Source organism: Megalobrama amblycephala, linkage group LG18 (assembly GCF_018812025.1).
Source record: "Megalobrama amblycephala isolate DHTTF-2021 linkage group LG18, ASM1881202v1, whole genome shotgun sequence".
NCBI lineage: Eukaryota > Metazoa > Chordata > Actinopteri > Cypriniformes > Xenocyprididae > Megalobrama > Megalobrama amblycephala.
The window spans coordinates 40093174-40112171 of NC_063061.1; the positions used below are offsets into that span (position 1 = coordinate 40093174).

The window sequence follows — 18998 nt, forward strand, 5'->3', positions numbered from 1 at the left end:
GGGTTCGGGTTAGGCAGTTAGTTGTGATGGGTAGGGTTAGGATAAGGAGCTGGAGACTGCATTGCGTCAATGAATGTCCTCACAGAGATAGATAAACAAGAATGTGCTTGCCTCAATAGTTAGTGTGTGTGTGTGTGTGTGTGTGTGTGTGTGTGTGTGTGTGTGTGTGTGTGTGGTCAGTATTTGTGGTGGGCTTGTGCGCTGCTCACCAGCTCTACCGTTTCAGGATGCTCCTCTCTCTGACTGTACGGACTCTATTGATGGCATTGACACTTCAGAGAGCTTTAGTCCTTCTAGGTCTATTCGAAAGGTACATCCTGCGATAACATCAAACCACACACAGTTTCAGTACTCTGTAGCTTTACATCCAGAAACATTGAGGTTATTTTGTGTTATAAAAGCTGAGTCTGCTCTGATGAATTCAAAACCAGTGTCAAATGTCTCTTGAGACTAATCATGGCAGATTAATTTGACAAAAACAAGGCAGTGAGGATCTGAAAGTAATATGTCATACCTTCAGGTCAAATTTCAAAATGTAGTTTTTGTAGTGCACTTGATATTTGTGAAACGATGTATTTTAAATGTTTTACTAGCTGCAGGACAAACAAACATGTACTTTTATCCCTCACAGCCTGGTTTTTGTTTGTGTTGCAATAAATATGTTGCATTTTTTGATTAAAGGTACTTTAATGGGATTTGAGTTTCAATAAAAATAATAAAAAGTGAATACGTTTTTAAGTGGGATACTTGAGCTTTTATCTTCTTTTATTACAAAAACAGCATCAAGTTCATCTTAAACTGTTATTGGACAAATTGAAGCCATTTGGATGTTTAGTTCCCCACTTGTATTCACCCTATTTAACAATTTATATATCTTTTTTTTGTATGTGAACAGATTTGGTTGCTTTTTTCAATTTTAGAATGATATCAGGGCTTAAGCTGTTGTTGTTCTGTCCTCTTTTGGCCCGCAGGGGGAGCTAGTGACCGCATCTAAAGCCATCATCGAGAAGGAGTACCAGCCGCGGGTCATCGTCAGTAAAACTGGACCAAACCCCTTCAACAAGTTCACAGACCAGGATCTGGAGGAGTATCGCAAGGAAGTGGAGCTCAAGCAGAAAGGCCCAGAAGGTATTTTGAGCACAAGTAATGTCTCTTCTGTTGACCATCTCAGGAGCACACAGTGTTTTCATTTATTGTAAGTGGCATTTTACCCTGCACATGAATCCTGCAGCCCAACAGCGCCCACTGCAGGTCAGGAGAGAAACTGTTGTATTGCATTTAGCACAGGTGGAAGAGTCGGCCTCGACTCCTGAAGGAGTCCAGACTCCTGGTGCTCCAGACGTCACTTCCGCGCAGGAGGATCCGCGGCCCACCGCGACCCCGCCACCCTCCATAATCCCCAGCCGCGGCACTGAATCTGGCCGCGCGTCGGGTCACGACAGCCCGGCGGATCCTCAAGAATCCCCTCATAAGGAGTTTCACTCCGCAGTTCTGAAAGCTCTGGGCTGTGACGCGGAGCCTGAACGAGACGGGCCGCCTGCAGGTACCTGCGGAAGGCCTCTCCTCTTGGGCTGTGTTCTGACTTTGCTGGGCTCTTTCTTTCTTCCTGTCTCTTGCTGTTTCAAACCCTGGTGATCCAACATGCTTTCTGTTCTCGCGTCCACCGGTGTCCCGTCCCATAAACCCCTGCTCTGGATCTGATAATAAAGACCCTCGTCCACTCTTCCAATCTTACTCCTGGACTGAAATCACCTGCGGGCTCCTCGCTGTCCTCTGAAGTGGGATTCGCTGCTCTGATTGTTGGGGTTCATTTCGATGTTCTTGTACTAATGTGGTGTTTCTGATGGACGTCTCTGAATCTGAGCTGAGATTTGACTAAATGTTGATGTCCTCCTCTTGTTTCTTGGTTCTTCAGCATTTTTTCAATGGTTTTCCTTTTTACTTTATCATGCAAATGAATGTTACTGTTATTATAGCATTTATGAAATTGGAAAGAATCAAATTGAGATATATATATATATATATATTTAATTTTAGTGTTTATTTTAATAATATCCTTTTTCATTTCAGTTTTAGTACTTTTGTCGTTTTTAGTATCGTTAATGTACTGTTAGTTTTTTTTAATATTTTGAATTAGTGTTTATTTTTATATTATCCGTTTTAGTTTTAGCATTTATTTTTATAATTTGCATTTTCATTTTTTAGTTAGTTTATTTTTATATTATCCATTTTAATTTGAGTTAGTTTTAATACTTTTGTTGTTTTTAGTTTCATTAATGTACTATTATAGTTTTTATTCATATTTTGAATTAGTTTTTATTTTTATTATATTTTATTTTCATTTGAGTTAGTTTTAGTACTTTTGTTGTTGTTGTTTTTAGTATGATTTAATGTACTATTATATTTTTAATATTTTGAATTAGTGTTTATTTTATATTATCCATTTTCATTTTAATGTTTTGGCAATTTTGTTGTTTTTTGTCATTTTTATGTTTTTTTTATCACTTTTTCTATTTTAGTATATCAGTGTCATATAGTATATAAACGAGTTGAAAACACTAACTGAAAAAAAGTAAGGTTTTCTTATATTGAATTTTATTTTAGTTAATGTTTATTTCATTTCAAGCAATGAATGTTTTTTTCTGGTTCTTCTAGTTTTAGTTAACGACAATTGAGTCAGACGTTATCAGGAATCATCTGCTGATATATTTTGGCAGTTTTTATATTATTTTGTCTACCAAAAGTGTACATTTTAATGCATTTTACCATATTTACATGCATTTCACAGATTTTATCCCTCAGTCATCAGTCAACAAGTAAAAAAAAAATCCCACATGGAGTCTGAATTTTTGTAGCATTTCACATTACTTGCAGTGTTTTGATGTCAGATCTGAGCGTTTGAGAAGGTTTTTATGTGGCGACGGCTGGACTGTAACGATTCTTGTGCTGTTTCCAGGTCAGACAGCGGAGGTTGAAGAGGGGCAGGTTCCCAGCGCCACCTGCACTCCCCCGAGCTCACCTGTGCGTGTGGAGGAAGGTACGTCCATCCGCTCAGACGACGTCTCTCTGAGCATGAGCCGGTTCTAGGAGGTTGAGACCTGCTAATGTCTGTCTGTACGTTTGTTAATTAACATTTTTAGACATTTATTGCTGTTCGTAATAACAGACCAAAGGGCATCACTGATGTTTTGTTCATTTACCCCCACAATTTAAAAGAAAATCTTCAGACAGCTGATTTAAATTCATTTAAAGGACGGTTAATGACAAAATCATTTTAAATCCAAGCTAAGCCTTTTTAAAAAATCTTATTTATTTTTATTTTTTGTTTTCATTTCACCCTTTTATCTTTTTTTTTTTCACCGATTTTATTTATTTATTTTACCCTCTTGGTCTTTATTACTATGGATTACACCATCTTATCAAAATAGGAGCTTTTATATTGAAATTATGTAATAAACAATGCTTTATAGTATCTATTTATAGGATACACCAATTTTTTCACATTTTTTACATTGATACCAATAGCTGATAATTAATTTATGAATAATAGGACAATATTATAAATCTATACTCAATGCCTTTTTAAATAAACAAAAAGTAAAATAAAAATGATTTAAATAAACATTTTTTAAAAAAAAATTGCATTTCATGCAAGCATGGTTTTACTGACCAATTGCACCAGTGTTATTTAATTTTTTTGTTGTTGTTGTTAGTTTTATTAATATTTTGAACTAGCTTTTTAAATAATTTTTAGTAATTTTTTGTCATATTTATTAGGGTATTTTTTTTTTTAAAATATTGCTATGCAAGTTTAATTTATTTTTATTTCAGTTTTAGTTATAATTATTTTCCAGGTTATAATTTTAGGGCTTCAACTAAGGCAACATTTCTAATTTTTGTTTAAAACTAATATTTATATTTTATTTTATTTCAGCTTTATTTCAATTAACAGAAGTATTTTTAATAGTTTTAGTTTTAACGATAACCCTGAATTGCTCTTGTTCTGCTTATGATATGATATGGTCACTAGTAAATCATTCAGTTCTAGTGAATTCATAGTATTTTAGGCCCTGAATGTCATCAGATTCTTATACTCTTACTAGCTTTAATACACCAGAACGTCACACTCACATATGCACTCAGATCAGCTGCTGTATCCCGAAACTCAGGTGTAATCCGAAATGAGAAATGTCTTGTAAATCACCTGTCTTAAATGTTCTCACTCACCCTTCATGCTCATTTCTCTGGGGTCTTTAAGAATGGCTCGGCAACCATTCTTTACTTCCGGTGGCCTGTGTGTCTCTTTACGGTTTCTGTTAATTTCTTTTTAATTTAACCCGGTGGCTGTGATTTGATCTGCATAGACATTCTCTCTCTACTTGTGCTTTTTCTTCTTCGTGGCTGCGTCACAATCAGGAGATGGAAATGCAAAAGAGTACCTGTTACCATAGTAAGTACCTCACCTCCCCAAACCTGAGTTTGCTTCCCTCTGCACGGCTTCACTCGACCTCACTCCTCTGCTGTCTAACTCATCTTCCTGTCCTCGCTTTCCTCTGGGTCTCGATTGTTGTGAGGGATGATTTACGCCGCTCAGCTCCAGTCAGTCGTACGGTTGCGAATGCCGTTTAAAATCTGCATTTGTAACACATTTGTCTTCTATAATGTGACCGATTTTATCCATTTGGATTTGATTGGACGTCATTAAACTTTTCCTTGCTGTCACAACTCTGCCAGTCTTTTCTACAATCTCTGAATTGTGCATAATAAATCCAATAACATTTTAAATTATTATTATTATAGATGTCATTTGAAAGGTAAAAACACCTGTCGGATGTTGTTCGGTCTGTCTGGAGTGCGGTGAGATCATGCTATAGCAACAAATCTCTCCCTAGAAACTTCTACATCTTTCCTCTTTTAACTTCTATAACAATAACAAAGAAATATGCCATTATAATGCAATCTAGTATTGCTCCAGCAGAACAGGTAATGTATGAATATTGCGCTTCTGGTGTGAATAATGTTTTAAATATCTCTATTTCTCTGTTTATGACTGTCAGTGAGACACTGCTGTGTGGTTTTGAAGCTGGTTCGTCTCTGCAGAGATCAGATAGTATTGAGCGTTACATATGTTTGTCTTTACTCCTGGTGTTTGTTCGAGAGGAAATATGAATGTCACATTTATAGATGTATGTGTTCTGTTGAAGAGCTCAGACTGGTTATGTTTCGCTGCTTTACCTGCATGAACTGGGTCGGCCTGATGTTTCTGATGGAGAATAAAATAACTGAATTGTTAGGGGTTCAAGCGTGTAGCTCTGAAACTCTATTGTAATTTATTAAATTTCCAAAGGATCAGCATTCTCCTCTAAAAGTGATCGGGCAGACCAAACCATAAGTTGGCCTGACGGGGGCGCTACAGCGGTCAAAAGTATGAAATCGGATTCACTCAAAATTTGGGGGTATTTTGGATTTTTTTTACTTTTGCAAGCTAGTCTTAGGTTTTTGACCCGATCAGAACCAAACCAGTGCAGCGAGATTCTCCAGAGTCTGATTGTCAATATTATCAAAAAAAGTTTAAATTTCGATTCACGGTCCCTAAGAGTCGCCAAAGCGTTTGAAGTGGGCGGAGCCTCTTTTACTAAAATGGCTATAACTCATGAACGGAAAGAGATATTTTCACCAAAATTGGCACACCTATGTAAGAGCTCATTCTGTGGTCACATGAAAAAGGACATGGCGACTGGCCACTTGGTGGCGCTATAACAGAAAAAAAAAACATGTAAACAGCTATAACTACTTTGCCGTTAGTCCGATCGACTTGAAAATTGGCGTGGAGTGTCTTCGTCCGAGGTGACCTGATTGTCTATGAGGACATTGACGTATCTCGAAAAACACGTTCAATGAAATTTGAGAAGCTATCAGACAAGGTTAACAGAGGCTGATCAGAATGAATCTCGCTGGATATGTTTGAATTTTGAAATTTGCCTTCGTGTTTTTCACGTGCGTAAAAAATCATGTATCGTGCGTTTTTTCGCACACGCTCACTCCTCATTCTGAGCAACTTTGCCTCTAGGACGGACGCCGTCCATCGAATCGTTCGTTAAATGTTAGAGATTATTTCAAAAACTAACTTTGGCGAACTAGTCCTAGATTTTTGGTTCAACCTTGATAACTGTTAAAAAGCTTTATAAATCAAATATTTCCTATGGTAAATTGCCTGTATTGGCTGTAAATGGTCTTTTTCATGTATGATAGAGATGGTTACAGGCTTGCTAAAATCTTTTATCAAATCTTAAAACGCTTGAACCCCGTTAATTGCTATTATATATTAGGATTTATTGAGTGACAGATATGCAAAATATAGGATGAGATATGCAGGTTTTACTGTATTAAGAGATTTAAATCTGCTTTTAATGGTCTTTAATAGTTTGCATATAGGGATCTTAATGTTTAATCGATGAACCAATAATTGTTGTAAAATAATTTGATGTAAATATATTTGAGAGTTCTGTACACTTGTTTTAAAGCATTCGTTTTTAATATTTACTCTTTTATTGTTAACTAGGATCCCTATTTTGCAAACTAGGCACAGTTTTTCATGGTTCACTCTGAAATTGGTTGTTCTGTCTGGCCAGTACATCTAGTTTTTGTTAATTAGGTAATTGCATTGGGATGCAGGTGTTTCATGGTGTAGCAGTTTGGTAATTAAAGGGTTAGTTCACCCAAAAATGAACCTTCTGTCATTAATTACTCACCCTCATGTCATTCCACACCCGTAAGACCTTCATTCATCTTTAGAAAGTGGTAGTTGCATTGGATCTCTATGGAGGGGTCAGAGAGCTCTCAGACTTCATCTAAAGGATCTTAATTTGTGTTCTGAAGATGAACGAAAGTCTCATGGATGTGGAACGACATAATTAATGACACAATTTTCATTTTTGGGCGAACTAACCCTTTAAAAATAAAGATAGTGTGTGTCTGGAGATCAGTGAGGTCTTTAAGGTCAGTCAGTTTCTCAGAAATGCTTTTTCCATGCTTCATACGTGAAGAGTGCTGAATTTCCCCTTGGACGGTTTCCATGCCGTGAGCTGATCAACAAACTCACTGTGATCTTTCCCCTCATCCTCCACAGAGGCACAACAGGAACAGACGTTCAAAGACGATAGTGACGCCGCCACTTTAAGACAGACCCTCCCCGATCTGACCCCCGACGAAGCCTCAGAAGTCGCCGCCCTCCCTGCAGAAGAGCCCGCCCCTGAACAGACAGACTCCGCCCCTCAGCCGGAGGGGGAGGAGCCTGTCGCAGGGGACGATGCGGCTGGTGACCACGGCAGTGATGAATCACCAAACAAATCCCCTTCAAAGAAGAAGAAAAAGTTTCGCACCCCGTCTTTCCTGAAGAAAAACAAAAAGAAGTCTGAAACCCAGTGAGGAAGCTTGGCAATACCTTTCTTTTAAATCGATTTGTTTTTGTACTGTGTTCACATTTAGTGTGTCGATCTTTTTATTACATTTTTATTCTTTTAACAGTTCTTTATAAATGCTGGCTGAAGTGCACTTTAAGTGCGGCTTGTTAAGCATGAACATCAGTCATCTCTGTTTTTATAAAGAAAAATCTGAATATGAATAACCACTATAATGTATCGGGAATGTAAATGAACTCAAGTTAAAGTTCCTCCTGGTGTTAAATTAAGATCTTTACTCCGCTGCATGTTTATGGCTTTTCAAATCATGACTATAAACATCTCAAACAAAATATGACCTGGAGTGAAATGCCTCATATAATCATGAAATCGTTTCAAGCAATCGGGTTCACAAGAGTGTAAAACATGCTTACGATAATATTCTGATCAGCTAAAGTTTGTTTTTGGATGGAAATCGACTCATTGACTGAATTTTTGAAATGGACATTAGTGCGAGCATTGGTCGAATCTCACAAAACCTGTACAAACAAATCAAAATGTTTTGCTTTGTGACATTTTCATAAGAAATAATCACATTCCCTACCAATTTTCTTTAATTCACAATTGAAATCAAGGACAGTTGGAGTCAAAATGTGTGCAATTGCTTTGAAAATTGTTATAATTTTTTATGCAAAATATAATTTACTTTTTTTTTTTTTTTTTAAATTTTGGGATGAAATGTGAATGTTTTGTGAGATTCGCCCTACAAAGATGCGTTTCTGTAGCTTTACATGTCTAAACACAAAACACTTTTCGTCCTTGTGAAGGTTTGTTTTAAAACTAGCTGTGACTTTCATCCTGCAGTAATATGAATGACATACGTTTGCTTTTGCTTTTATATATATATTTTGTAGTTATTTTTAGCTGTAGTTTATATAGTTTCTACGGATCCACACATGACATGCAGGGGAAAAAATATGATAAAAATACTAATACATCAACATGTTTTATTAATTCATTTTCTCATTTTAAGTAAATCATGCTCACTATATAATAACATATGGCCATGTTTTAATAATTATCGTTCCCTTGTTTTAGTTAAATCAAAACGTGAGGATGAATTCTTAATTGGTTTCATGCCATATTTTTGTCCACATGTCATGTGCGGCTCCGTAAGTTTCATTCAAAACACGTCAAGTAACTTGACATCACTGTTGTAACTTTGACACTATTATTTCTTATTAAAGTTTCAAACAGCCGCTGATGATGATGATATATGCGTGCTCTGGATTGGTTTATTGATGAACACACTCCTGCGGTGTGTGTCTCTAGTAACACTGTGAAAGTTTTCACTCAACCATCCCTGAATAACCACTGCTAACATGCTTCAAGATGGACGTCTAAATAGTGAATCTCACAAAGAAACGTCCACTTCATATTTCAACACAAATTTAAAAGAGAAAAGCATTATTTTGCATACAGAAAATTATCTATTTTTAAGATTTTCTTTGCACATTTGATCCCGAAATCCTCATAACCATAATGCAAAAAAATCCTCATTACTGTAATACAAAAGATTGGTTGTTTATTAAAATTAGTGCAACAGATACTTCCATTATGTGTACTTACAAACACTTTTTCTCTGTATTTCAGTAATGACAATTTTTTTTCATAATAACATTTTTTTAATTCTGTTTTGAGTTGAATTATGACTTGTGTACGTTTCTTTGCAGTTTTCCTGAGATTCATCTGTTCTTGAATACTAACCTGTGCAGTATGAACAATTCTCTAATAACACATGACTCTTTAAAGGCAGAAAAGAGTGAAATACTAACAATGTTTAATTTTGATGGTGCAAAACAGCTTTTTGGATTCTGGACCAATGTGAAGCGGCAGTGCAGTTTGTTTTAGACACTAAAGTCTGAATATAACATGAGAGTTTGCTGAAGGACCGCACGGCATTATGGGCTTTAGCTTGTGTTGTTTGTCCTTTGCACTTTTCTGTTGATGTTCTTCTCAGCCCTTCTGTTGATAACATTACTAATTATTAAACATTATTTCATTTCCAGTTTCTGTTGAATGTTTAAATGCTGTCTTTTCAAGAGCAATTGTATGTAATACAATATAAAAACACAATACTTTTTTTTTTCATGGTACTGTTTATTTTGCAACCATGAATAAAACTCCATCTTTAAAAACAGCCATGATTTGAAGATTATTTTTTTTATGTATAAATTACAATACAATGCATATATGCGTGGGATGCCTTATACCAACAAATTCTTTGCATGTTTTGCATACTTGGCCAATTAATTTAATTATATATTTGATCTTGCACAACTTATAGTAGATCATAATGATGTCGATAATGGTACTACTGAAATTGAAACGCAACAGATAGCCTACTGTAATACTTAATTTGGGAACGTTATTAATCCTGTAATCTACAATAAATTCACATTATTATGGAAGCTTTTTTCTATAACAAAATAAAAATTAAAGATTTGGCTGTGAGATTTGTGGTGCGTAAGATGTGATGGATTCTGCTCATTTGGTATTTTCATTGGCTGTTACTGAAAAGCCCTCAGAGTTTCGCCTCTTTACTGATGAGTTGAATCGGGTGTGTTAGATGAGGGAAGACATACAAAATGTGTAGTGCTGGTTTGAAAATCCTTGCCTACCCTAACTTTAACTAAAAGTAAAAATTTAAAGATGGACTTCGAGATTTATTTCTAAGTTTTTTTTTTTTTTTTTTTTTTTAAAGGAGTCTAGATGATTTTCTAAGTAAGATTTCTCTTGTCCGGTGTGCTGTGATATTTATATCAATCCTGTTCTTCTGCCATGTCGCCAGTGTTTGTTCATTCTGTATTCAGAGGTTTTGGGAAAATAAAACATCAAAATAATGTCCGGTTTGCCGAGGAAGATCTTCAAATGATCGTCCTCCATTAAATCTGGCATTGAGGAACCTGTGTGAGAGTTTTCAACAGGAGAAAAGATCTTCTTCTGAAGATAAAACGGTCTGTAGTGATCACAAAGAGAAGCTCAAACTCTTCTGTCTGGATGATCAACAGCTCGTGTGTTTGGTGTGTCGAGACTCCAGAAAACACTCCAACCACAGATTCTGTCCTGTAGATGAAGCTGCGATGGACAATAAGGTCAGATAAATGTTCAAAACATTTTATTAAATCATCAAATATAAGTAAATAAAAAAATGTTGGTTTATTCACACAGGAACAACGCGATATTCAATTTGAAATGTAGAATGGCAATGCATGATAATTCAAATTCAATAATATAATTTACATTTGCTACTTCATATGAACATAATTTAAACACACCCATTATATATAGGCATGCATAGGCTACATATATTTTAACGTTTAAGAAGGTACAAAATTAAAATGAAAAAAAAGTGATAAAGAAAAATATCACGCCGCAATACTGGAAATTATTCGGTTTTAAACCACGACGAGTCAGTGGATATCACACAAGCAATGTGCAATCTTTGCGCGAGAGTAGCGGACCAAGCGGCTGCTTAGGGCCCCGCCGCCACCAGAGGGACCCCAAGAGCACATTAAATGACAGCTTTATTTTTACAGCGCACTTTCTATCAGTTGCAGTTCTGTGCCTCCGTCCCAACACTGTACAACTTAACGTATATCCGCATTACATGTTAATGCAGCGGTAGAGTTACACTCACAGGATAAGCACTGCACTTTTTCGCAATCACAAAAGTTGATTATTTGCATGTGCTATAAAGCCTTGCCAGTTAAACATTTCATTCACGTGCTGTTCTGGCATGCGCTTTTTCTGAGCGCGTACATGAAAAGCCTGTCAAACAGCGTCTGCCTACGGGACTTTTTCGGTTGAGAGAAAATCGGATGCGTGTCTGTATGTTAGATGCATGAAGGAAGCATAGAAGGAAGTAACAGAAGCTTAATAGTAAGCATGCTGCCGCTTGTCCTTAAAGGGATAGTTCACCCAGAAATGAAAATTCTGTAATTATTTAGGCTACTCACTCTCAAGATGTTCCAAACCTGTATTAATTTCTTTTTGGGTGAACTAATCCTTTAATGTTAATGAATTTATTATTGTTAGGCCTACCTTCTTACAGGTCCATCCGATCTGATCATTTATGTCCTTATTTAAGGATTTAATTTAGCTAATACTATCCGTTTTGTAAGAATAAAAAATAGACTTTTAAATAAAAGCATTCAGTTTAAATTGATTGTTTCATAGCACATACAATTAAAAAAATGCGTTGATATAACGTTTGCTACTTCAGTAAACAGAAATCTCTAACTTGCCTTTGTGAAAATGTAGAGAAGCATACATGAATGAATCTCGAGATGTCTTGGCGAAGTGATGTTTTTGCGTCTCACCGACCCAGATCCGGCGTCTCTATTGCCTCATACTCTCCGTTCGGCCTTTTTTCAAGAAGGAAACCGACTGAATGTTGTCTCGTAGTAAAGTTTTTGACATTTTCTATCGTGTGACGTAGGCACACAACAAAACTGTGCAATTTTTCCACAATAATCATTATCTAATGATAAGATTTAATGTAACCTATTATATATATTTTACTATTAATTTCTGTTTCTTAAAATGAGTTTGATGCTTGTTGAGTCACTACAATCACTAGAAAATTTACAGTCAATAGTTTTTACTTATTTTACGTTTATATTTCAGTTAAAACTGTCTTTGTCTTGTAAGGTCTTTAGCTGTTATACACAGATATATATAGATAAATGACTATATATTTTAAAAACTGCTGGGAAAGTTTGCATTGTCAGCCCTTTCCTTTTCTCAAAAACTAATTTTCCCTCATAAACAGATTGAACAGGATCAGATGTTTGAGTGTCAGTGAGTTTGTGCTTCATGATGATCCTCATTCATCTTCAGATCAGATTCTCTTCTGTCTCTGAACTGAAACTAAAGACTTTGAGTTTGAGGAAATCTAGTTGTGCCATCTAGTGGACAGAGATGGATACTCCTGTTAATCCTCTGTGTATTAAGATAATAAGTATATAATGCATTAACGTATTTGTTTGATTCAATTGATATTCTGTAGTCTTGAGTTTACTCAGATAGACCTGAACTATACTCTATATCTTAACAACACTGTTTATGTGTAGAGCTATCTGATCTGTTTTTAAATATAAAAATGTGTTTGAATGACTTTGGATTACAGCAGTCAAAAAACATCACTTTTAATTCAGTGTCAGAAATGTAGAAAGGTAAAGATAATAGGATTTAAAATGTTTTATATATGTGGATCTATTAGCATATGGATATACATTATAAATCATAAAAATAAATAAACACAGTTTCAGTAAACAAATATTATTCATGTTTATTTGTACAAGAGGTACAAATGCTATTCTTTCCTGCAGTAGTCATTATGGTGAAATTCTTTTAAATCCATCATTTGTAAAATAATTTCAGTTCATATACCTGTATTTTCTGAAACTTGTTATATTGCATTCAAATAATAAATAATTATGTAATTGTCTTAAATGGATGTAGTATCATACAGTACAGTAATAAACTATGTAAATAAAAATGGCATTGCTTAATCGGTGACCAAAAGTATTCTCATCGCTTCATTACATTAAGATTGAACCACTGTAGTCACATTGACTATTGTAACAATGTCTTTACTACTTTTTTGGACCTTGAATGTGGTAATTTCATTGCTTTCGTTGGATGATAAGAAAAAAAACTCTTTTGTGTTTCAAAGATGAAAGAAGGTCTTATGGGTGTTGACAGAAATGTAATTTTTGGGTTAACTAACCCTTTAAAATAACAAAATCTGGGGTTTTACCAACAACTTAGTCTGCTGAGTTAAAATGTGCATCCTAACTTGCAGAACTACTGTTTTTATAAATAACTATGAGTAATCATAGAAATATCTAACCCAGTCTGCTACACCAGAATGCTTTGCCAAATGTAACAACACTGCTGTGTTGTTCTTCCTCCTGTATTATTTTCTTTACAAGTGAAACTAAACAATTCTAATGCACAGTCACCTCTATGGAATTTAGTTCCTGTCCATGTATGGGTATTACTTGTTTCATAGTTTCATGATGGGGTAACGACTGTTTTGACACATTTGAACAGGTTTCTCAGGTACCTGTTCTGGTGGCACTCATGTGGTATGAACAAGAAGTATTGCTGGACTCATAGCACCACACCCTTCATCTCTCTGACTCCTATATTAAATCAACAAGTGTGATTTTGGATTTATTCAACTGTTCAACATACATGTAAATAAGTCATGAAAAACCAAGAAGTGTTCAAAAAACCCTGACAGAAATGTAATTTTTGGGTTAACTAACCCTTTAAAATAACAAAATCTGGGGTTTTACCAACAACTTGGTCTGCTGAGTTAAAATGTGCATCCTAACTTGCAGAACTACTTTGTTTTTTTAAATAGCTATGAGTAATCATAGAAATATCTAACCCAGTCTGCTACACCAGAATAACTGGGTGGTTAAGAAGTTGTGGTGCAAGGAAACTGAACCATACTCTGATATTTAAAAGACACAAAGACTGAATTGCTGCTTCTACATTAAGTATTTTGGCCAAAAAAAAATAAATAAATAATATATATATATATATATATATATATATATATATATATATATATATATATATATATATATATATATATATAATGAAAGATACAATACAACACAAACAAATATAAATTTATCTTTATTTGTAAGGTGAATTCAGGTAAATTAGGCTGGTAGGTAAAAAGTTTTTAGTGGCATAGTTCTTCAGGGATTAATTGGGATTAAAAACTTTAAAAAAATAATGGATTGGAAATTGTTTGGTCACACTGATTTCTGGAAGCACAAAGCAACCAACCCAAACATTAAGTAAAATATTAATAGAAAAAGAAAAGAAAAACAGCAAACAGAGTTTGCAATTATATTCTCAGATATCCAGTTTTCTGGCTTATAAGTTTAATATGCATCTCATCAAATCATCTACATTTTTAAATCCGAATGCCAATTCATATTACAAAATAGCCCTGAGAACACACGTCAACACAGCAAGCAAATGTTTAAGCCCCACCTAACAATGACATGATTCAATAAAAAAAAAAAAGTTTGCTTAAAACCTGATGTTCAGTGTCTGCCTGAATATAGCTGAAGGTCACTGACGAAAAACATTAAGCCAATTCTTACTCTAAGGATAGTAATAAGTTCCAGAGATGTCTGAAGAGGTGAAGTATATACATTTTCCTGTTTACAAATATAAAGTTTATGCAACAATCTGTTTAATGTTTTCAACAGGGTGATTGATTTAAATTGTTCATATTTTATATAAATATCTGTTGTTTTATTTTGTACTACCCTTTAAAAGTTGCATAAGAGATATATCTCCCAGAAAACAATAATGTGACAAATCTCCTCATATAAAATATGAAGGGTAACAACTTATGACTAGTTACCTTTTCTTTGTATTACTGCTTTATAAAATAAACAAAACTGGGGTTCATTAATTGTTTTTTGTTTGTTTGTTCGTTTGTTTGTTTTTTTGTACTTGCTCTACAGGGCCATCGCATGGAATCAGAAGCAGGGCAAACGCTTCGATTTGTCTCCTGGAATGTTTGTGGGCTTAAGGTGAAAATAAATGGAAGACGAAAGTTAAACTTTGTTTTTGAAGAGCTCAATAGACAAAATGCTAAAATTGTCTTTTTGCAAGAGACACATATTGGAAGTAAAAATCACAAGATATTAAAAGATAAGGCTGAGGCTTTACAATGGAAATGTTTCTTTACAGTCTATGATTCTCAAAGCAAGGGAGTAGCCATCCTGATTAAAGAAGATGTTCCTTTCCAGTACTTTTGCCATGATGAAGATTACAGTGGAGGGTATCTTGTACTCTTCTGTCATCTCCATGGTGAGATGTTTACTCTTGTTAATGTGTACAATCACAAAGATGACAAAGATGTACTGAACAGACTGCAGGATTACTTGAGGGAAATGGCTGAAGGGGTGCTTATAGTTGGAGGTGATTTCAACGAAGTTCTGGACCTTAACTTTGACAGAAATTCTGCTGGAAAACAACTATGTCATTCACCACTGTGGGACCCATTCAAGAAATTCACCACCTCTCTAAATCTTATGGACACATGGGCATACAGTAAACCCACAGTTAGGGAATTCACATGTTCAAGGATAACTGCTTCATCTAGAATAGACATGTTTCTGTTGCCAGAAGACATCATAAAACAAGTAAGTGATCTTGTAATCAGCAAAACTGAAAGAATAGAACTGGAGAGCACACGCAATGCAAATATGAGGACGAATAGGTCTATCTCAGATCATGAGCCTCTAGTTTTGAGTATGACTCTTAGTGAAGAGACAAGAAAAGGAGAAATGCCACAAGTTGCGGCATGTTTAGAAAATGAATATACATACGATAGAGATAAAATATCAGGAAAGATTAATGGGGAAGAAATACTGAGTGTGATCAAGTCTTTGACTGACTCTGGGCAGCAATACATTGATGACAACAGTTTGCAAGATTACAAGAAGCCTTACTATCCAAAAACAGAAATATTAAAAATACGTTTCAACTCCTGGCTAACAGGTAAAGAAACATCTCCACATTTCAAAGAACACACCAGTTCAACATACTTAAATCTGGATTATTTGATTTTTGCAAAGGTCCTGGCCAAACGTCTAAAGATGTTACTGGTCTGTGAGGAAAAGAACAGAATAAATACAAAAACCTGTTACAGTCTGGCCTTTTCAGAAAAACCGATACACATCAACTGGAGATTCTTGAAGATGTGCCTCTTATTCCTGTGCGAACATTGCAAGTCTAACAAGCTTATCTCCCTAAAGGATTTCAATATCCTAGATTATATAATTAATGAGGATACAGAGCATTTCAGCATTTTAGAGAGTATTCTCCCTAAAAGCAGTAATTCTGATGATCTCAGAGAGTTACAAGAGGGCTGTCCACTCACTACGGCCATTCTCAGTTTGGTCCTGAAATATCTGGAGATACGTTTGAGAATTAAGTTCAAATGCATAACTAATATCTGCCACTACAGGCAAATATTAGTCTTCCATCCATATCCAGATGATCCAGATTTTAAAATAATGATTGAAGAATTTGGACTTGGAATGAACCTTTCAGAATTAAAAATGAACTAAAACAAACTATTTTTAGTCACAACTGTTCTTTGTAGCTGTCTTCTTTACATATAAATAGCAACACAAAAGCAGTTCTGGGTTTGAATGCAAACATCAGACACACCCATTATTACTTGAATAGTGAAACCAGCTTTTATACTATTTTCTGTTTATTTGTTAAAATAATTACGTAAGTTGTAAAATGTAATGAATAAGAAAAAATATAAGTAATAGAAGCAATACGTACTGTAATGCATCTCTTTTTGTTTTGTCATAGAGAGTTTTAATGAAATGTATAGATAAATGGTTCTGTGTGCCTCTATGTATCATGATCTTGAGAATTTTGTATGATTTTAATCTGAAGAACCAAGAAGAGTTAAATCTAATGATGTTTGTCACAATTTGTTAACCCCACTGGGCATTTGCAGTGGTAAAAAAATTAAACTTTGATTTGTCTATGTACATAATGTAATTGAAAATTAGAAGGTGTAAAGTTTTTTTTAAACAGCATTATGTTGTACTTTATATATAATTTGTTCAATCATTAAGGAGAAAAAATCAATTAAATGTATAGATATATTGTACTGTATGTATCCCTCCTGATCTTGAGGATTTTCTATTTTAACCTGAGGAACTATACACACACATTGACTTGATTCAGTGCAATGGATTTATAAATTTCTAATGAACTGCATGTCAACCATTTTGTCTGTTCTTTCCTACATGTTCTTTAGTCTCCGCTATGGTTTGCAGTGCTCTATGAGGGTGATCCTGTTGTTCAGAGAAAGCAGTGTGAACGCATGTTTTACTGACACGGAAAGGAGAAAATATGTTCTAGTCAGCAGGAGCAATCTGAACAGAACTAAAGATTGTGTGCTAATCATATACAGGTGTATCTGCCCTTTTTCACAAAAACTAACACTGGGAAATGTTATGTTTATTAAAGGTTTATTAAAAATAAGGAGCAAGGAAAAGCTTGCAAAATCCAAGGAGCAGCATCATTGCATCGAGTCTTCAGGATCTGAATCCCCTTGTGCTTGTACTGAAAGCAATATGAAAGGAGACAAAAATGGGAGAAATTATATACAGTAATAGTATATAATATACAGTTTTGGTATTTAGTATGATTTCCCTGCATTTAGCCTAGTATGATTTTTTTAAGCATTGTTTTTTTAAAAATCTCACTTATAAACTTCCCTCTCCCCATCAATCCAAAAATCAGCTGAGCTGACACATAATAGACAGTCAGTCAACAGAATCACAATATATACATTCTCAGATATACATTCTAAAATAAGGATTTTTTTTCTTCATTCCCAGGTGAAAAAAATACTGTAGTAATTTATAGTAAATACTATAATATTTTTGAACCATACTATAATAAAGTACTTGAATTAATTAGTTGCAGTAGTTGCTATGGTAAACAAATTACTCTACCTAATACTGTAAGTTTTCTACAAATAGGGTATATTATACTACAGTATACACTAGAGTTTACTGTAGTAAAATCTAAAGTATACTACAGTATTTATTACAGTTTGTCAGCTCACTATACTGCAGTATGCTGTAGCATTCATTAACAAAGTGTTGTAACTATAATATATACAGTATACCACAATTTACTATAGTATGGTTCAAAAGCACTATACTATTTACTATAGTATTTTTTCAACTGGGTTGTGCATTTAATAAGGATATTCTTATTTTACCACTTTCACCCACCACAAGCCCAAAGTTAGGCTATATTTAACCCCATTTAGAAGCCTTTTTCTCTAATTACAATAAATAAGCTATTTTTAATTATCTAATCTACTATCTGATAACATCCCCTGAATATTTATTTAGTGAGCAATATCAGCTAGTCTATGGAGTTGTCGGAACTCTCACTCTCTATATGGGAGAATGTCAACATTGTGACGTCAGTCAACAGTCAACATTAACAAGTCAACATTCCCTGTCTGCTTTCTCTTACACGATATAGGCTAAGAGGTGCAGCAAGTGATAAAGTTAGCCGTATAAAAAGTCTTGCTGTTCAGTTCGTGTACTGTAGCTACATTCCTCTGAGATCTTTATTTCTACAAGACAGAAGAGATTAATTAGGGCCCGAGCACCGATGGTGTGAGGACCCTATTGGAATTGCTCCGTTTATTATTATTATTATTATTAGGGCCAAAGCCCAAGGGGCTGAAGGCCCTATTGTTTTCTTTAGGATTATTAGGGCCCAAGCGAAAATTCGCGCAGGGCCCTCTTGTTCTTCTAAGGATTATTATTATTTTTTTTTTTTTTTTTTTTTTTTTTTTTTTTTTCCGTCTTCCGGGGCTTTTTGGGGGCCTTAACATGCTCAAAAACTCTTGAAAATTGGCACACACATTGGAATCCGCGGCCATTAGGACGCCGGAGAGGCTGGTACCCGGGCGTGGCAGGGGGGCTCGACAGCGCC

The 18998-nt window shown here is 34.9% G+C and overlaps 2 protein-coding genes across 19 annotated transcripts in view; both read left to right on the forward strand.

The window, feature by feature from the left end:
* Nucleotides 1-9602, forward strand: part of add1 (adducin 1 (alpha)) — a 38995-nt gene extending 29393 nt beyond the window's left edge. For 4 of the 18 annotated variants that reach the window (XM_048165232.1, XM_048165234.1, XM_048165236.1 and 1 more), the window contains 5 exons: nt 227-310; nt 972-1128; nt 1283-1543; nt 2957-3037; nt 7130-9602. In XM_048165232.1, coding sequence (XP_048021189.1) covers nt 227-310; nt 972-1128; nt 1283-1543; nt 2957-3037; nt 7130-7428 — 882 coding nt within the window. In that variant the 3' untranslated portion in view covers nt 7429-9602. Of the gene's footprint in view, nt 1-226; nt 311-971; nt 1129-1282; nt 1544-2956; nt 3115-4416; nt 4452-7129 lie in introns of those variants that run through there. The other 14 variants (XM_048165243.1, XM_048165246.1, XM_048165248.1 and 11 more) reach the window with 9 other exon arrangements.
* Nucleotides 9603-14546: 4944 nt separating this feature from the next.
* Nucleotides 14547-17252, forward strand: LOC125253033. The gene is made up of 2 exons (XM_048166767.1): nt 14547-14634; nt 14966-17252. The coding sequence occupies exons 1-2, from the start codon at nt 14623-14625 to the stop codon at nt 16577-16579; spliced, it is 1626 nt and encodes a 541-aa protein (XP_048022724.1). The 5' UTR covers nt 14547-14622; the 3' UTR covers nt 16580-17252.
* Nucleotides 17253-18998: the final 1746 nt, after the last annotated feature.